The sequence below is a fragment of the Mus pahari genome, chromosome 2 (assembly GCF_900095145.1).
Source record: "Mus pahari chromosome 2, PAHARI_EIJ_v1.1, whole genome shotgun sequence".
NCBI classification, from domain to species: Eukaryota; Metazoa; Chordata; class Mammalia; order Rodentia; family Muridae; genus Mus; species Mus pahari.
This window is the reverse complement of record NC_034591.1, coordinates 2,304,259-2,323,940: the sequence shown is the minus strand read 5'-3', so window position 1 is coordinate 2,323,940 and position 19,682 is coordinate 2,304,259. Positions and strand designations below refer to the sequence as shown.

At 39.8% G+C, this 19,682-nt stretch overlaps 1 protein-coding gene across 1 annotated transcript in view; it reads left to right on the top strand.

The window, feature by feature from the left end:
* The window catches only part of Cfap69 (cilia and flagella associated protein 69), a 69,057-nt gene that overhangs the window by 42,793 nt on the left and 6,582 nt on the right, over window positions 1-19,682 (top strand). The window contains exons 13-19 of the mRNA XM_021190454.1: window positions 214-378; window positions 8,070-8,188; window positions 10,270-10,388; window positions 11,938-12,019; window positions 15,923-16,115; window positions 18,010-18,147; window positions 18,803-18,879. Of these exons, the coding sequence (XP_021046113.1) occupies window positions 214-378; window positions 8,070-8,188; window positions 10,270-10,388; window positions 11,938-12,019; window positions 15,923-16,115; window positions 18,010-18,147; window positions 18,803-18,879 (893 nt within the window). The remainder of the gene's footprint in view (window positions 1-213; window positions 379-8,069; window positions 8,189-10,269; window positions 10,389-11,937; window positions 12,020-15,922; window positions 16,116-18,009; window positions 18,148-18,802; window positions 18,880-19,682) is intronic.

Here is a 19,682-nt window from a genome sequence, read left to right as displayed (position 1 = left end):
TAAGATTTTAGGAAGCATATTTTCACTCTGAGACTAGAAAGAAAGAAAGAAGGGTCACTATTTCTATAAAAAAAAAAAAAGCAAAGATGATTGGACTTTAGTAGCTCCTTAAATATATTGTATGTTGTTTTGTTTATAAATGAGAACATTTACTTGAAATGTTTCAGGCTTTGGGTTTCTTAATATAAATTAAATTATTAATTTTTCCCACAGATTCCTACTTCATTCATGGTAACAGTTTCCATGGTACAGGTGGCCGTGGAAACAAGTTTGCCCAGATGCGTTACACTTTACGACTCCTCAGAGCCATGGTTTATCTTGAAGATGAGACTGTGAACAAGGACCTTTGTGAAAGAGGGGTTATTCATCAACTGATAGGTAAAAAGTGCATGGCAGCCCACTGGGGACAGTTTGGTGTTTATAACTTTGAAAGCTTTGTATGAAATATTTTTATACAAATTGATTTTATCAATGAGCATATTTTCCTGGGTTTTTTCATCTTGTTGATATCAAGAAATTCTCTTTTATAATCATTAATCCTTTAAACATTTATTTCCTCAGTTAGAGACTACTTTATTAAGCAGTACTTTTTGTTTGTTTGTTTGTTTGTTTTTTCGAGACAGGGTTTCTCTGTATAGCCCTGGCTGTCCTGGAACTCACTTTGTAGACCAGGCTGGCCTCGAACTCAGAAATCTGCCTGCCTCTGCCTCCCAAGTGCTGGGATTAAAGGTGTGCGCCAGCACTGCCCAGCTAAGCAATACCTTTTTAAGTGAACTATTGTTAGGTCTCATTTATCTGGTAATAAACTTGCCACCTCTTGCCAAGCAGTGTAGAGCCATTTTCAAAGCAGATACAGTTTCCAATTCATTCAGAATAACCAGCACATCTGTGTGTAGAGAAATGTATCCAAGACTTTCTTTTCTAAAATGAAACTAGAAAATTCATGAATTTCAACTTCCAGTTCAAGCTGCTTTGCCTTGATTATTTGAAAATACATAGTCCTCCAGCTCTCCCCTTCCTGATTCTGAAAAGTGCTGTTTCCGGCATTGCTTCATATAAATGCCATTTCGTTGGCCCTCTATAGCCTAGCTTTCTACTCCCACATATTCAACCAACCGCAGAAGTGTCTGTCTGAGCAGAAAACAACTTTCCTTGTCCTTAGTAAGTAGTAATTTATAACAATCGTTAGCATAACATTTCCTCTGTACTAGGAATTACAGTAATCCAGAGGTGTGGCAAAGGACCCAACACTACACATCCTGTCTCATGTGCAAATACCACACCAGTTTGTGTTAGACAACTAGAGTTCCCTGGGCATTGGCTTCTCAAGAGCATCTGTACTCTGGCCCTGTTAGCTCTCTGTTGCTATGGGAAATACCTGGGAGAAACTGGCTCACAGTTTTACAGATCTCCACCCATGGTAATTTGGCTTAATGTTTTGGAGCTTGTGGTAAGGCATTACATCATGCTGGCCTGGAAGGAAAAGAGAAACAGGAAAAGACCAGGTTCCCATCACCCTCTCTTCCTGTAGGTCACACCACTTAAACTTTATACCACTTCCCAACACACAGGCCTCGGGGGGGGGGGGGCAGTCAAGATTTACATGGAAACATTGCTAGATGCCAACTAATTGCAGTATGGTTTTAAAAAGCTTCCTCCACTTATTAAAATATTTTTCATCCAAAATCAGAAGAGAGATAGTGCTCTCTGATTATAATATTCTTGAGAAAAAAACAAACATATATGTTGAGACAGGGCCCAGCTGTGTAGAAAAGGCTGGCCTCACACTCACAACAATCCACCTGCTTCTGCCTCCTGAATTGTGCAATCAGAGGCCTGCTCTACCATGCCCAGTTTCAAAGAAATAAATTGAAAGTAAAGTTATGTAAAAGAATTTATCTTTGTTCATAGTGGGATTAAAATATCTCAACACGAAGTACATTTTAATCACAAGTATGTACGTTCCATTGCACAAAGTCCAGTCTGAAGGCTCCGCTTTTAGCTCGAAATGCAATCTTTGTATATCCAGGGGAAAATGGTGATCCCGCCTGAGCTGAGGGGGAGCGGCGCAAACAGCGGGAGTGCTCTCAGGACAGTTTTCCTTGCACTCAGAGTTGATCTTTGTTACACAATTCTTAGATGCAGGAGCCTTGTCTTTTTTAACCTAGCAGGGCTTTGTAGCAGCTCCGTCCCCCATCCTCAAGAATATAGAAAGTGCATTGCAAATCCAGTATCCGTGAACACGCTTTCTCCTCAGAGAAATTAAAAACTATATCAGTCAGAGTGCTGGAGAGACTTGCCCTGATAAGAACAAAAGAAAGCCATGGCATGTCTTACCTTGTACTCTCAGCTAGGCATCTAACGAGTGGTGTGGAGAGGAAACGTTACCAAAGGTAAAGAGGCTTAACTGTTTTCAACTTTGAGCAGAATTGGAGATTCAGTGGATGATAGTTTCAAGAAGGGGGAATAAGGATTGTTCTTTCAAGCAAAGAGGTATTGTGAGCAGAGATACAGTACTGAAATATGCACGGTAACATGTTCACAGAAGGCATAAAAAGAGCCCAGGTTTCATAAGACAAGCATGGGGAAATAGAGTTAATTGTGCAATTAGTGACCAAACTGGAAAAATTTTGAGTAGAAACTAAGAATTTGAATTTCGTACTTCAAAGGGAGAGATTAGAGATTCTGTTTAGCTAGTCTGTGTGTGCAATGCTGTGGGCTTTTTAATTTTAATATAATTTATATTTGTGTATATGTGTATGTGTGTGTNTGTATGTATGTATGTATGTATGTATACAATGTGTGTCTGTGTGTGTGTTCAGATGTGCCACAGTGCACATGTGGAGGTCATAGGACATCTTTATGGAGTCACTTCTCTCCTTCCATCACCTTGCATAGGTTTCCAGGATCAAGCACACGTTACCAGGCTTTTCCAACCCAGTATCTTTATACACAGAACCATCTCCCTGGCCCTATTGCTATGTTTTAGAAAGAATGGAACAGAGAAAATAAAGGCAGAGAGTTCAAGGTACCTTTAAAAATGAAGAAAATTATTCTTTATTAACATACTGTATGCTCCAGATCAAAGGCCCATAATTTCTCTCCCAGATTGGGAAGTAAGATGAGGTAATCTTGAAAAGAGAATTGTAGCCAGCTGTCACAGGATTTCTGTAGATACCTCTAATAAAGGAACATAGATCTCCCTGAACATGGGGGACCCGGCACTGATCTCTAGCAAGTTCTGCTGTGTCCCTAGGGCTCTCATTCCCCACCCTCCCTCCTAAAAGGATAGTCCCATAGGCAGCTGTGCCAATAGACTGTTGGATTCTTTGGAAACAACTCCGTAGCTTCCTGACCATGTCAGTGTGCTCTTTACGAGTTTAAAAGAGACTTCCTAAATTCTGAAAGCTTAAAGGGAGTTCCATTTTTGAGAGAGTTCTATTGTGAGTGCCACCTGATCAGTGGTGATAACTGTTGAGTCAATTTCAGGCTTATTTTCAAGGAGAGGATTTTTAAAGCTCATGGAATCTGACTGCCTAAAGTTGCAGAAGTTGTTCTCTTTCTGTAGACTTGAAGAGAAGATATAGAAGAAGAAAGAAAACAAAACAATGAAAGTGGAGTACACACTTAGAAAGGTCTTCCACGTTTGTTACCAGCTAACCAGAAAGGGAAGCTAAAACAACTTACAGTCAGATATTTTGATAACAAATTTGCAGGCGCATTCATTTCTGCTGCATGAAACTACATGTTTTTAAACAAAATGTATTGGTCAAAATAAGTTGTTAGGTTGTGATTTAATGACATTCAACTTACTCTGTACTAACATTTCTCCTTATGTAACATTGATAATTATATTTTATATCACTGAGGCTGTATATGTAGAAATACCACCCTCTGTCCAGCTTCTAGGTTACTATGCAATGAAACTAGCCCCTTCTATAATAAAATGTTTCCTCTAACTAAAAAATCTTTTGATTTTTAATAAATTTATTCTTATATCATATATCATATATTGTATATCACATATATCAATCATGTCATATATCACATAGTTTGATAGATAATAAATCTTCTCAACCACAGTTTACCTCCCTCTTCCCCTCCTAGTTCCTTCCCCCTACCTTTCCTGCCCCCATGCATTTTTTTTTCTGTTTCCCTTAAGAAAAGGTCAGGCCTCCCAGGATTATCAGCTAAACATGGCATATCAAGTTGCAATCAGACTTGGGACCTGCTTTCTTATTACGGCTGGAAGAGACAACCCAGTAGGGTCCCACAAGGGCTCCAAAGCAGGCAAAAGAGTGAGAAACGGTCCCTGCTCCTAATGTTAGGAGTCCAACAAAAAGACGAAGCTATACAACTATAACAAATATGTAGAGGACCTAGATCAGACCCATGCAGGCTCCCACTGTCAGTTGTCAGTTCAGGCTCTGTGAGCCCCTATGAGCACAGATTCATTGGTTCCATAGATTTTCTTATGGTGTCCTTAACCCTGTGGTTCCTACAATCCTCCCATCCCCTCTTCTATGGGATTATACAAGCTCTACCTTATGTTTGGCTGTGGGTCCGTGCATCTGTTTGCATCACTTGACAGATGAAGAAGCTTCTCTGATGGCGACTATACTAGGTTCCTGATAATAATGAGTATTGCAGAATATCATTAAGAATCTTTTCATTGATTTCTTTTTTCCTAGTAGTGTTTGGTTCTATCTTGAGTCTCTGAGCTGTCTGGGCTGTTTCCTGGCCCTCCGGGCAGTGTCAGGACTGGGCTCCATCTAGTAGCATGGGTCTCAAGTTGGAGCAGTCATTGGTTGGCTACTCCCACAATTTCTGCACCACCCATACACCAGCACATCTTGCAGTCAGGACAAATTGTAGGTCAGAAGTTTTGTGGCTAGGTTGGTGTCTCAATCCCACCACTGGAAGTCTTGCCAGGTTACAGGAGATGTCCCGTTCGGGCTCTTATAACCATTACTAGAAGTTAGCTAGGGTCACCCTCATAGGTTCCTGAGAGTTCCCACTGCACTAAGAGCCGGGCATGGTGGCACACACCTTTAATCCCAGCACTCTGGTGCAGAGGTAGGCAGATTGCTGAGTTCGAGCTGCTTGTGGACGTTGTACATCGTGGTGCGGAGCCTAGTGCGCACCACGATGTACAACGTCCACAAGCAGTCTCCTCTTTTCCTCTCTCTCTCTCTCTCTCTCTCTCTCTCTCTCTCTCTCTCTCTCTCTCTCTCTCTCTCTCTTTCCCTCTCCCTCCCTCCCCCTCTCCCTCTCCCTCCTTCCCTTCCACCCTCCCTCCCTCTCTTTTTCTCCCAGGTCTCTCTCCCCCCTCTCTCCCCTTCTCTCCTTCTCTTCCCTCTGTCTCTGTCTCTCTCACTCTATCATTCTCTCCCTCTCTGGCTCTCTCCATGCTCCCTGACCTGATCCCTCTTGTTTCCATCCCCACACACATGCAGTCCACCCAGAATATCTATTCTATTTTCCCTTCCCAGGGAGATTCATGCATCCCCCTTTGAGCCTTCCTTGTTACATAAACAGTCTGATGAGGTCCCATTTATTAATCGTGGATCTTAGTGCATGTGCTATTAGTGTTCTGTACAAGGAATTGTCTCCTGTGTCAGTGTATTCAAGGCTATTCCCCACTGTCTCTTCATTCAGTCTCAGTGTGCCTGGTTTTATGTTGAGGTCCTTGATCTACTTGGCCTTGAATTTTGTGCAAAGCGATACATATGGATCTATTTGCATTCTTCTACATGCTAAAATCCCGTTAGACCAGGACCATCTGTTGAAGATGCTTTCACTTTTCCATTGTATAATTCTGACTTCTTTATTGGAAATCAGGTGTCCATAGGTGTGTGGACTTACACCTTGGCCTTGCAGTTGACTCCATTGGCCCACCTGCCTGTTTTTATGCCAGTACCATGTGCTTTTCATTATTACAGCTCTTTAGTAGAACTTGAGTTCAGGATGGCAATAGCTCCAGAAGTTCTTTTTTATTGTATAGGATTGTTTTAGCTATCCCGAGCTTTTGTTTTACCATATGAAGTTAAGTATTTATTATTTCAAGGTCTGTAAAGAACTGTGTTGGAATTTTGGTGGGAGTTGCTTTGAATCGGTAGATTTCTTTTGGTAAGATGGCCATTTTTACTGTGTTAATCCTACCAGTTCATGAGCATGGGAGATCTTTCCATTTTCTGATATCTTCTTCAATTTCTTCTTTCAAAGACTTGAAGTTTTTGTCATACAGGCCTTTCACTTGCTTACTAAGAGTTACACCAAGATACTTTATATTATCCATGGCTGTTGTGAAGGGTTGCCTCCCTGACTTCTTTCTCAGTCCACTTGTTGTTTGTGTATAGGAAGGCTATTGAGGGATTTTCCCTTTGAGGTAATCTTGTATCCAGCCACTTCACTGAAGGTGTTTATCAGCTGTGGGAGTTTCATGGTAGAATTTTTGAGGTCACTTATATATACTATCAATCACCTGCAGATAGCCATACTTTGACTTCTTTCTTTTCGATTTGTATCCCCCTGTCTTTCTACTCTAGCCAGAACTTCAAGTGTGGAGAGAGTGGGCAGCCTTGTCTTGTCCCTGATTTTAGTGGAACTGCTTTGAGTTTCTATTTATTTTGATGTTGGCAATTGGCTTTCTATATATTGCCTTTATTGTGTTTACTATGTTTATCATAAAGGGATGTTGGATTTTGTCAAAGGGGTTTTCAGCATCTAATGCGAAGACCAAATTTTTTTCTTTGTTTATATGGTGGATTACATGGATAAATTTTTAAATGTTGAACCATTCCTGCATCTGTAATCAAGAATGATGAAGCCTACTTGATTGTGGATCTTTTTGATCATGAATGTTTTGTGCATATTTTATTAAGTATTTTTGTACCTATGTTCAAGGTGGAAATTGGTTTGTAATTCTATTTCTTTATTGAGTCTAATGGGGTCTGGGTATCATGGCCTTTGATAGAGCAATGTCTTCTGATGGAGTCATGGGCCAAGATATGGAGATGTGAGGGAGAGAGTGCTATTGAAGAAAGCTTGGAGGGCTCTAAGAGTGTAGGTGGGCTGTGGACTTGGTCTTACTTGGGGTTCTGGGTACCAGTGTGGCCTCCAGAAGAGAAGGAGACTTCTGCTAGAGACAAGGGGAACGGGGAGGGAGTGCTGTTGGGGGACTTTTAATGACTGCTTCTATTTTCATAGGGGCTATGTGTGTTTTAATTGTTTACCTGCTCTTGATTTAACTATGGCAACTTGCATCTATCTATTTCCATTTTCAGGTCTTAAACAATTTTATTCATTTCTTTCACCTATTCTTTCTTGGTTTGATTGGGTGTCTTTAAAAGATTTATTCATTTCCTTCCCATTTTTTGCCTATGTTCCTGGATTTCTTTAAGGGATTTATTCATTTCTTCCTTAAGGGCCCTTACCATCTTGATAAAATTGGTTTTAAGGTCATTTTCTTGTGCTTCAGATGCATTGGAATATCCAAGGCTGCAGGAGGCTGGCAGAGCTCTGGTGGTGCCATATTGCCCTTGCTGTTGTTGTGTTCCGAATCTGGCCTCTGTTACCTGGGTGTGGGCTACTTATAGGCCAACTTCAGAGTTTATCTCTGCTGAATGGATTTGTCCCCTTGGTTTCCATTTCCTTTCTGGTCTTCTGTCTTGGGCAGCCTGTGGCTCTGGTGTCAGGTAATTCTTCTGGTCTAGAAATATGGGCAGACTATGTGACACCTGGGTTAGGATTTTGAGATTCTGGGAGATGGGATGGCCTCTAGCGTTCAGGGTACTTGTGTGTCCTCTGGTAGAGCAGAGGGATTCTGCTGAAGTTGTGGGCTGGGATATGGTGATAACGGGGTGGGGTGCTGTTGACACGCTGGGCAGGCTCTGAGGAAATGTTGGATGTCTGTGGTTTAGGATATAGTCATGGCATCTGGTAGAGCAGGGAGGATTTTGCTGGAGTTGTGGGCTAGAATGTGAAAACTCTTCTTAAAAGGGAGTTTCCTAATAGTAAATAATAAAAATGTATTTAATAATTACAATCTTTAATTTTTCTCTTACCAGAAATTTTTAAAACTATGATGAGCAGACCTGCTGAGAAGGAAGAGGCCATTGCCTTAGAAATCCAGTCTGACACATTACTTATTCTGTCAGGTCTTTGTGAAAATGATATCCAAAGGAAGGTATGTAATGTAGAACCTAACACTCAGATCTCCCAGGCCCCAGTGTCCATACAGATTTTCCCTTTTTTCTAATCTTGTCTAATGTGGGCTGATGGGATGACTCCGCATTTAAACACACTCGAACTAAGCCTAGCAACCTGTGCTCCTAGGGATCCACATAACAGAAGGAGAAACTTGTCTTCGACCTCCAAACATGCATCATAACACACACCTCCCATACAAATGCAGAATGAATAAATAAACTAAATTTAAAACCTAACTAAATTTCAATACTTTTAGAGTATGGTTACATACATACTGTATAATGTGCAAGGCTTGAATACCTATTTCAATAGAGTTTTTGAATGTGCATAACACATTTTACCAATATTCCAATTGGAACATGTAATATACATCTCTAAGTACAATCTTGCACAGGTATCACATTTACTTATCTGTTCTACAGCCACGCACCTATAGATTAGTTTTGCCAATTCTGATATGAGTGAAACCACACAGTATTTGGTCTTCCGTATGTGGTTTTGTTATCCAGAAAGAAATTGCATGTGTTTCTGGAATATATTCATAGTGTCACGTGTATCACTCCTTTTTAGTAATCTATGACCTATCAAAATCTGCTTATCTTGTACCTTATTGATAAGCATTTAGACTTTTTGTATTTCGACTGTCAAAAGTTTAAGTGAACACTCTTGATCCAGTCTTTTGTGGAAATGTAATTCTTTCACCTCTTCTGAGTAAAAACCTAGGACTAGAATGACAAGATTGAAAGTAGCTAAGCAGCTATCTATAGTAGGCTGAATTGTCAGAAATATTGCTTCGAGTTTCAGTTGTCTTTATATATAAAACTAGAATGTTAAAACAATGGTTTAATTCTCTTTTATAGTCATTAGAGCCATAGTAAACTATTGACTGTCATAAAATGATAATTTCAATAAGAAATAGAATTGGAAAGAAAAAATTTAGACAGATTTTTAAAAAAATGTTAGATACATATATTTTATATGTATGAGTCTTTTGCTCACAGGTATGTGTATGCAGCATATGCATGTCTGGTACTAGTGTCAGAAGAGGGTATTGGATCTCCTGGAGTTATGGATGTGTGTGACTGCCATGTAGGTGCTAGTAATCGAATGCAGTTCCTCTGAAAGAAAACAAGCTGTCTCTCTAACACCATAAATAGACTTTTAAGGAGAGGCAATAGGAAGGAAAAAATAGGTTTGGCTCCAAACCTTGACATATAACATACTATTCTTTCCAGTCCTGAGCCTGCTCATCTAGAATAATAATCATGATCTAAACAGGGGCTAGAACAGAATGGCATGGCAGTAAGAAAAAGAATTGGTAAGGGGAGAAGATTGAGTACTGATAAGTTTATATAAGTCATTAAAGGGTGACTTGTCACTTATCTACTTATTCCTCTCCTGAGAACATAACATCTGCCACGATACATATTGATACCTGCTATTCATTTACAAGTCTCTAGGCTGTAAGACACCCTAATGTGGAAGAAGCCATGGACAAGTTTTATGTGCTTTACATTTTCAGACACAGCGAAAAACTTACTAAGAACACTAAGCTAGCACACTTATTCTAAAGTGATTGGCTTTATAATTTACCATAAAGAACTAAGAATGAATGAATACATCCTTTAGAAACAAACTGCTTTTTAGATTTCTTTCTTTGTTTTACATGCATGAATCTTTTGCCTGCATGTATGCATTCACCACATGTGTGCCATGTGTGCTTGGTGGCCTTGGGTGTCAGAAGAAGGTATTGGACTCCCCAAAACTGGATGATTGTGAGCTTGATGGATGTGGGTCCTGGAGAGCCATATATGATAGAAAGCAACAAGCACTCTAAACTCGGCCACCTCTCTAGCTCCGGATAAGTACAATTTTTAATGGTTTTAAATTCCTAGCTTGGAAACTAGAAAACCTAGTTTGAAAAAAACAAACAAACAAACAAACAATGCTAGTATTGTTTTTCTGGTAGAAAAATCTTTTTAAGTGATAGGATGACATAGAGGACAGAACAATTATATATATATTCTAAGAAATGATTTAAACAACTCTCTTTGACAGGAAATGTTTGGTACTGAAGGAGTTGACATAGTTCTTCATGTAATGAAAACAGACCCCAAGAATTTACAGAGGGGTTTAGGCTACAACGTCCTTCTTTTCAGTACGTTAGACAGCATTTGGTGAGTATTACGATGACTGAGTGAACGCCCGAGTATAAAAAAGTACAGTTTGCAGCTACTCTTTCTTCCCTCAGAAGTACACCAGCAGGATAAGCCAGGGCCTTCTCTGTTAGATAGCCTGAATGTGAGTTTGTGAAGTAACCAAGCCCATCTCCCACACAAGTAGAAAAGCCACTCGTTTCAAAACTCAGTTGTTTGTTGTGATTAATTCCGTTCCCCGTTACCTATGCAGGATGCTGCTTCTGCTTTGGCTCTTTTAGGCACTCAGCTCTGTTCCAGTGACAATCATCTAACTTTCCTATAATTTTGTGTTGATTTAGTAATTATGACTTTTAAATATATGTGGACATTTGTTATAGTAATTATTCTTCCTTGTTCCTTTTTCTTCTTAGCTTTAATTGATAAATTAGATGCATTACATGTTGTCAGAGTTCTCCAGAGAAACAAAATTAATATGTACTATATAGAGAGAAATATTTATTGCAGGAATTGACACTATTTAAAGGTTAAAAAGTTGTAAACTGGGAAGAAAAACAAAGCAAGCTAACCCTCTATCTTGGCTTCTTTTCTAATCTCAGTGACACAATGGCCTGACAAAAGTCACTTGGAGGAGACAGGGTTTATTTTCACTCATAATTCCCAGCTCCAGTCCACCACTGGAGAGGTCAGGCTGTCAGGAGTCTGAAGCAGCTAGTCACCTTGCATCCACAGTTCAGAGCAGAGATCGAGCAAATGCTTGTGCTCGGCTTGTTTTCTCCATTCCTAGATAAGGATAGGGTGACATAAATAGCCCAGGGAATGGTGCCACCCACAGTGGATGGATCTTTTAACCACAGATAGTGTAATTAATATAATCACTCACTGAATTGCCCAAGAAAACTGGTCTCGTGTTTTAAAAGGAAACCATTTTTAACCAAAGAACAGAGGAAGCTGACCCTAGCAGGTTCTAAGGTTTGAACAAGCAGATAATTGTTACTAATGACTATCATCATCCTTACTAATGTCAATAGCTTTGTCAGCTTACTAAGGAAACTCCTGAGAAAAACAGTAAAAGTAGCCCTGGAAGTAGTCCCAGTCCCTCACTACCTGACGTCCACAGGAACTTGAAGAGTAGGCCCTGGAGCAAATGTCAAGTGCGAGCATGGATGTAATCAAGAATCAGCAGATAATTCAGCTGCACCAAACCATGAATGAGATAGTAACAGATAGATACAGCAACTGAAGGTCTTCAAGAATCATCAATGGGAAGTCCCTGTAACTCCACTTGCAAAGCACCTGCCACCAACCTCTAGTATTCTCTGGGGTGTGTGCGTGTACACATGTATGCACATGTGTGTGCATACACACACAGAGACACACATAAAAAATGCAATTGAACCACATTTATAGAGCTTCTTCAGAGTTTCTATTTTTAAAGTAAAACAAATTAACTACTTGGTTTAGAGGAATAAGTGAAAGAATTACCTAACGATGCTGTGGATGGAAGGAGGGTCTACAAGTTAATTCTAATCACAGATTTGTTGAATGACTGGCTCTCTTTTAATTGAAGGTGCTGCATTTTGGGGTGTTATGCTTCTGAGGATTATTTTCTTGAAAAGGAAGGGATTTTTCTCCTTTTGGATATACTGGCAGTAAGTAATGTCCACAGCACTCTAGCACAAGACATAAATGCATCCATGCTAACCTTTTCCAAACCAAGTACCAAAACCAGGGTTCTTGAATAAACGTGCCTCCAACTATGTTCAGATATAGTGGTGGGTTTTTGTTTATTTGTTTGGGATTTGGGTTGTTTTGCTTTGTTTTGAGACATGGTCTTTCTATGTGGTCCAAGTGATCCTGAAACTCACTATATAAATCAGCTGGCCTGGACCTCACAGAAATCTCCCTACCTTTAACTTCTGAGTGCTGGAAATAAAGGTGTGCGCCATGCCCAGCCCGATATATTGTTTTAAATAAAATTCCTCCCAGAGATTCCCAAAAACACTAGCATATTAAGGGTTCTGATCATTCCTCCGGTTAATGAGTCAGTTTACATAGGTCAATGTTCCCACACACAGGTTAGCTGATGTTTTCCTTTCTACTCTGTCTACCTGAGAAGAAATAGTTTATGACAAGCTATATCTATCATCCAATCAAAAATTTTCAGCTTTCCCCCAACATCAAATTTATGGGGAACATTAGAAAAAGGTGACTCTTTAAAGAAGTGTCTGCAGTCCAGAAGTAATATGAGAACATATGGTATGTCAGGCGTGAGCTAGGAGCCACCCACCTTGAAGCTGTGGAGAACCCATGTCAGTTCCGTTGATCTGAATTAGGACTGTAATCAGTATTATAACAGAGGGAAGTCATGATTTATTTTGAGTGAAATCTGGAAGTCTCATGCAGAGTCATAGCCATGTCAATATAATTTCCACACTTTTTATTTTATTAACAGTAATAAACCCACTTTGATTTGATAAACATACCAAAATTATCAGTCTTGTGTCCTTGCATGAAANTTTGTATATCATTATTAACAGAATAATAAACCCACTTANATGTGATAAACATACCAAAATTACCAGTATCATATCATGTCCTTGCAAGAGAATTTGTACATTACTATATTCTTAATGTTTTCATCTATAAAACCAGATAACAATAGCATCTGTCTCAGCCCGGTGTGAGGAGGCTAAATGAGTGATACACTGTGTCTGGGGCACTCAGTGAATATGTACGTGAATATGCTATGTGCATGTGTTAATATGATTCATTGACCTGTTATTCCTACATACATTGTTGTAATGTGTTTGCTATGATTAGGTCACTAAGTTGGGCATAGTGTGGATTTAATCAATAAATGTTACAAATGTTGTTGCATCAGTTTCAACAATTAACATTTGCTTCTTTCTTCTGAAAGTAAAGAAAAAAACAACAACAACCACTCATTTGATTTAAGGTTCTGTTTCAAAACATCTCTGCTAAAAGTTAAATATTATGGAGTATTTACTGTGTATCTCTTTCTTCTCTCTCTCTCTCTCTCTCTCTCTCTCTCTCTCTCTCTCTCTCTCTCTCTCTCTCTGTGTGTGTGTGTGTGTGTGTGTGTAGCCCTAGCTGTTCTGCAACTTGCTTTGTACAAGATCAGGCTGGCCTTAAACTCACAAGAGATCTACCTGCCTCTGAGTACAAGGATTAAAAGCATGCACCACCTCACCTGGCTCTGTGTCTTATAAAGGACATTTGTATTAGTCACGTTTTGCTAGAGCAGTGATTCTCAACTTTCCTCATGCTGTGACTCTTTAATGTTCCTCATGTTATGGTGACCACCAAACATAAAATTATTTTCATTGCTACTTCATAACTGTAATTTTGCTATTGTTATGAATCATAATGTAAATATCTGTATTTTCTGGTGGACTTAGGCAGCCCATGTGAGTCATTCAATACCCCCACAAGGGATCATGACCCACAAGTTAAGTACCACTGCTCTATAGAAACAACTTTTAGAGTCTATATATCTGTATCCATGTATATACATATAGACATATATAGACATAAATATGTAAATACAGATATAAAGCGTTTGTTAGAATGGCCTAGTGGCTGGNCCACTAGTCTATCAATGTCTACCTACATGTGGAAAGTCTAAGAATCCAGCAGTTATTCAGTCCATGAGCCTTGATGTATCAGCTGGTCTTCAGTATCAACCAGAATCCTGAAGATGTAAGCTTTTTTTAATTATTATTATTATTTTCTTTATTTACATTTCAAATGCTATCCCGAAAGTTCCCTATACCCCCCCCCGCCCCTGCTCCCCTACCCACCCACTCCCACTACTTGGCCCAGGCCTTCCCTTGTGCTGGGTCATATAAAGTTTGAAACACCAAGGGGCCTCTCTTCCCAGTGATGGCCGATTAGGCCATCTTCTGCTACATATGCAGCTAGAGACACAAGCTCAGGGGGTACTGGTTAGTTCATATTGTTGTTCCACCTACAGGGTTGCAGCCCCCTTCAGTTCCTTGGGTACTTTCTCTAGCTCCTCCATTGAGGACCCTGTGTTCCATCCAATAGCTGGCTGTGAGCATCCACTTCTGTGTTTGCCAGGCACTGGCATAGCCTCACAAGAGTCCGCAATATCAGGGTCCCTTCAGCAGAATCTTGCTGGCATGTGCATTAGTATCTAGGTTTGGTGACTGATGATGGGGTGGATTCCCGGATGAACCTGCTTGTGGACGTTGTACATCGTGGTGCGGAGCCTAGTGCGCACCACGATGTACAACGTCCACAAGCAGAATGTACCACATTTTCTGTATCCATTCCTCTATTGAGTGACATCTGGGTTCTTTCCAGCTTCTGGCTATTATAAATAAGGCTGCTATGGACATAGTGGAGCATGTGTCCTTATTACCAGTTGGAAGATCTTCTGGGTATATGCCCAGAAGAGGTATTGTTGGGTCCTCCAGAAGTACTATGTCCAATTTTCTGAGGAACCGCCAGACTGATTTCCAGAGTGGTTGTACAAGCTTGCAATCCCACCAGCAATGGAGGAGTGTTCCTCTTTCTCCACAACCTCGCCAGCATCTGCTGTCACCTGAATTTTTAATCTTAGCCATTCTGACTGGTGTGAGATGGAATCTCAGGGTTGTTTTGATTTGCATTTCCCTGATGGCTAAGAATGTTGAACATTTTTTCAGGTGTTTCTCAGCCACTCGCTATTCCTCAGTTGAGAATTCTTTATTTAGCTCTGTACCCCATTTTTAATGGGGTTATTTTGTGTTTCTGGAGTCCAGCTTCTTGAGCTCTTTGTATATATTGGATATTAGTCCTCTATCAGATTTAGGATTGGTAAAAATCCTTTCCCAATCTGTTGGTGGCCTTAATGCTAGTGAAGGAATGGACTTTCTAGAAGGAGCAAGCAGGCAAAGAAAGCTTCCTTCTCCCATGTAGCTTATATAGGCTTCCAGCAGAAGGAGTTGTCTTGTTGGAGTAGATATGGCCTTGTAGAGAAAGTGTATTCCTGTGGAGTGGGCCTTGAGGTCAAATATGCTCAAGTCTGGCCAGTGTGAAGGTGCCTGTGGACCAAGATGCACAACTCTTGGCTCCTCTATCACTATGTCTGCCGTCACACTGCCATGCTTTCCACAATGATGCTAATGGGCTGAATCTCTGAAACTGTAAGCCAGCCCCAATTAAATGTAGTTCTTATAAGAGTTGTTGCCTTGGTCATGGAGATGGAGAAAATTCTATACTCACAGGAACCTGACGCCCATGCTCCGTTTTACATAAATAGAGATATTCTCTCATTTTTGAAAACTTCCCCTTCTATTTCTACCCAATGAATACATATTTATCTTGAAGTATGTTTATCACTACTTAAAAATCATGTTCAGTCTCTTTATTGTTTTAGTATTGATTTATGCTCATGAATGCTTGCGAATGACTTATTGGGCATTGTTCCAGTCAGGCTCCTCAGAGGGCACTGGCTGATAATCCAAGGGTCTCTTTCATTTTCAGTATTCATTAACATTTTTGTCATTTTCTATTTCCTTGCAAAGTTGAACCAAAAAAAATTCTGTAATCTGATTCTTGGAATAATGGTTGAATTTTGTGATAATCCTAAAACTTCTGCTCATGTCAATGCTTGGCGGGGGAAGAAAGACCTGACTGCTGCCAGCCTTTTAATTAAACTGTGGAGAAAAGAGGAAAAAGAACTAGGAGTAAAACGGGACAAGAATGGCAAGATCGTTGGTAAGTGTGGTCACAAGTTTGGGTAGAAACAATTCAGAGATTTATCTAGAGTTTTAAAGCATACAGGAATGTGGGAATGCTTACCCATTTTATGAGGTTCTTCTAACAAGATGCTAAAGACTTTTTATCGTAAATTGTGAGTACTTGGGGTACAAGGAAATAGTTCAATCAATAAAGTGCTTGCAGGACTGTAATTCTACCCCAGAACAACAAAACAAAACACAATAAAACAAAACTAAACAAACTTGGTTCTACTGGCTTGACAGTGAATTCTAGAGTCTCCTCCCAAGAGCTAGGACTGTGTGCTTGGCCTTACCCCCCCCCCCACACTCCCCACCCAGCCCCAGGGTAGAACCAAGTATCCCAGGGCCAATTACAAGCCCTGTCTCAAAAAACAAAAGGGGAAGCAAGCAAACAAACAAAAACATTGTTCCCCAGTGGATAGCCTCTGGGGAACAATGATATAGGTTGTCCTCTGGCCACTGCCCTCCTCTAATAAAAATAAGTTGTGAATAATTAGAAGAAAATGTAATAAATTAGTGGTGGATTCAGGTTTAATAGACTATTTTAAAATGTGGTATTTCCCTATATTATTTAGCTCAGAAATTAATGATACTTCCTAAATAAGCTTACTTGGGCTTCTTGCTTTTATAACTAGGTTCACTTAGGACGCTTCCCTTAGCAATAGAATTTGATAGATAAATATAGTATTTCCAAACAAACCTTACAGTACTTTGTGCCCTGGTGGTTCTATAGTTTTCTTTTTACACAAAAGGGGTTTCTTTTTCGTAAAAATAAATCAGATGATCAGTCTTAGCTGCCATGTTCTAAAGAGGTTGATGGTATCAGAATGAGTAATGGGATTGTAGAGCCTGTGATACTGTGGTACATCTTCTTTCACATTCAAATTGTGTTTTAGCAAAACTGTTAGTAATATAACTATACTTCGGATTATTTCTGCCTCTAATTTCATTTTTGCTATCTGAGTTTTAAATGAAAACATCATGAGATAGTTTCTCATTATGGCATAATTTATAGAAACCAATCAAAATTATCACATCACTACTGATCTGACATTATCCTATTTCTAGAACTTTATGATTAACAAGGTTTCTACATTAAATTTCACCTTTAGCCAAGGCTGAAAAGAAAACTCCGCAATTAAGAACACTTGCTACTCATTCAGAGGAGCTGAGCTTGAATCTCAGCACCCAGATCAGATAGATCACAACTGCCTATACCTCAAGCTTCTGCAAGCCAGTGCCCTCTTCTGGCCTCTGCTGGCACCCCCAGACATGATGCATATGCATAGAGAGAAATGCACACATAAATAAAATAAGCCTTTAAAAGAATTAAAACTATAGCTGGGTTTGGGGGGGGGGTTGTGGTTGTTGTTGTTGTTGTTGTTGTTGTTGTTGTTTTTGAGATAGGGTTCCTTATGTAATCCCTGTTCTCCTGGAATTCTCTGTGTAGACCAGGCTGGCCTCAAACTCCCAGAATTTCTCTTAGTTCTACATCCTGAGTGCTGGGATTAAAGGCATATGCTGTTATGCCCTACATAGCTGTATTTTTTAAAAATCTTATATAAATAAGAAAAATGAAAGTCATAGTTTTGCCACAGAATGGGAAACATTTACTGCTTATGCTTTCAAAACAGTAGCCATGAGCTGGCTGGCAGTGTAGCAGGGAGCTCAGTGATAGAATGTTTGCTTACCAGTCCTGAGATGGGTTCCCAGAACTCTATAAAGGAAAAAATAGCAATGCACTATATATTTGTTTTAATTTTTAAGCATATACTTATATTTGATCCATTTTATATAGAGAATAAAATCTTAGTCACTGTGGTCTTTATCTCTTCTTCTCTTCCTTCTGTTTCATAATTCCCAACGGTCAGATACAAAGAGACCTCTATTTACTAGTTTTCAAGAAGAACAAAAGGCCATGCCCCTTCCTGCTAACTGCCCATCTATTGCAGTTATGGATGTTGCTGAAAATATCAGAGCAAAAATTTATGCTGTGTTGGATAAACTAGGTAAGAAAGCCCTGAAAGTCACAAGAGGTTGTGTGTGACGAGTAGTGCTGCACTTGCTTTTGCTACAGAGTCCCCTTGATACACAGGAATGAAGTCCCTTTGTATGATAAGTGACACACATGAATAAAGACCTTTTGTATGATAAATGCATGTTCCCTCATGACCTCAGTGCCCAGGTCATAACACAATCCAAGGTTAGAACTTTGGAATGTGGAGTCCCAAGAGAAGTTCTTTTAGCTTTTCGGGCAATTTCAGTGTCTAGCAGGATGGCATGCAGTTATTTAGGATGTTTAGGCTTAAATGTTAGTGATGTGGATTATCTCAATTTTTTGTTTATTTATTGGGAGGCCCTCTGGATGTCCCATCATCCAGGCACAGCAAGTCTCTGCCAAATTAGGCACATCCTTTCCCATGGGGGCCAAAATATCTCCATTTTAAAACTCTTTAAGGGAGAGGTACTCATCTGTTCTTTAGTTTCTGATAGTAAAATCTCTTGACCACAGTCCAAAGCAAATGAGTTGTCTACTGATTACTCTGTAAGGACAACTTGCAAGAAGGTTTTCTTGTAGGAGTCTGTGTTCGAATTTGTTTTTATGGTGATTCTTGAAATGATTTTCTTCTGTTAAACTAATTCTCTCTGTATAAACTTCGATAGATTTTGAAAACTTACCAGGCTTATCTGCTGAAGATTTTGTCACCCTCTGTATAATACATAGATACTTTGATTTTAAAGTAAGTACCATTTTAATAAATCAAAATCTATTATTTTAAAAGTAAATTGGGAAATAAAAGATGTGCCCATAACCGGAACATACTCGTACTCTAGTATTCTCTTTCTAGTTTCATATTGATTAAGTAGACATACGATTCCTTGGGTTTCTTTCCTAAGAAAAGATTTTATGCTACTGCGATAAAGCCACAAGTCATACAGCAGCATGGTTTTACATATAAACTGACATTGGCTCTGACTGCAGGGGTCGGGGTGGGGGGACCCACACATGAGAAAACCAAAGTCCCACCATGGACCAGGGAGGTGGGCAGGAAATCCCATCCTAGCTAAGGAGTTACTGACAATTGACAGCTGCTAGGAGAGGGCTAGACTGTTTTCTGTAGGGTTGTCCCCCTGATAGGTTATTTATGCTCAGGAAGATGGTCCTACACCCATATGTATACTGACTGTACTAAGTGAGCTCTGTGAGTGGCTGCTTGTTCTAAGAGAGCACATGAAATTGAGATGGAATTGGGGGTGGCAGTAGAGGAACTGGAGAAGAGGGGCTGGGAGTAGACTGGATAAATTCAGTATGTGCATTATGAACTTCTCAGTTGGTCTAATTGCTAGCTTATAGGAGAAGATGAATATTACAGACAGAGTCGTTCTAAGCCTAACGGTTTTAGAAACCGAACCGTTTGGGAAGCACTAGAGCTGGAATGAAGCAGGTTGTTGCTGATTGTAGTGTTAATGCTTTCCAAAGTAGTCTTTCTCACTTCTTTATGTGTCAATCACACTTCACCTAACAGTGACTAAGCTGCTTAGT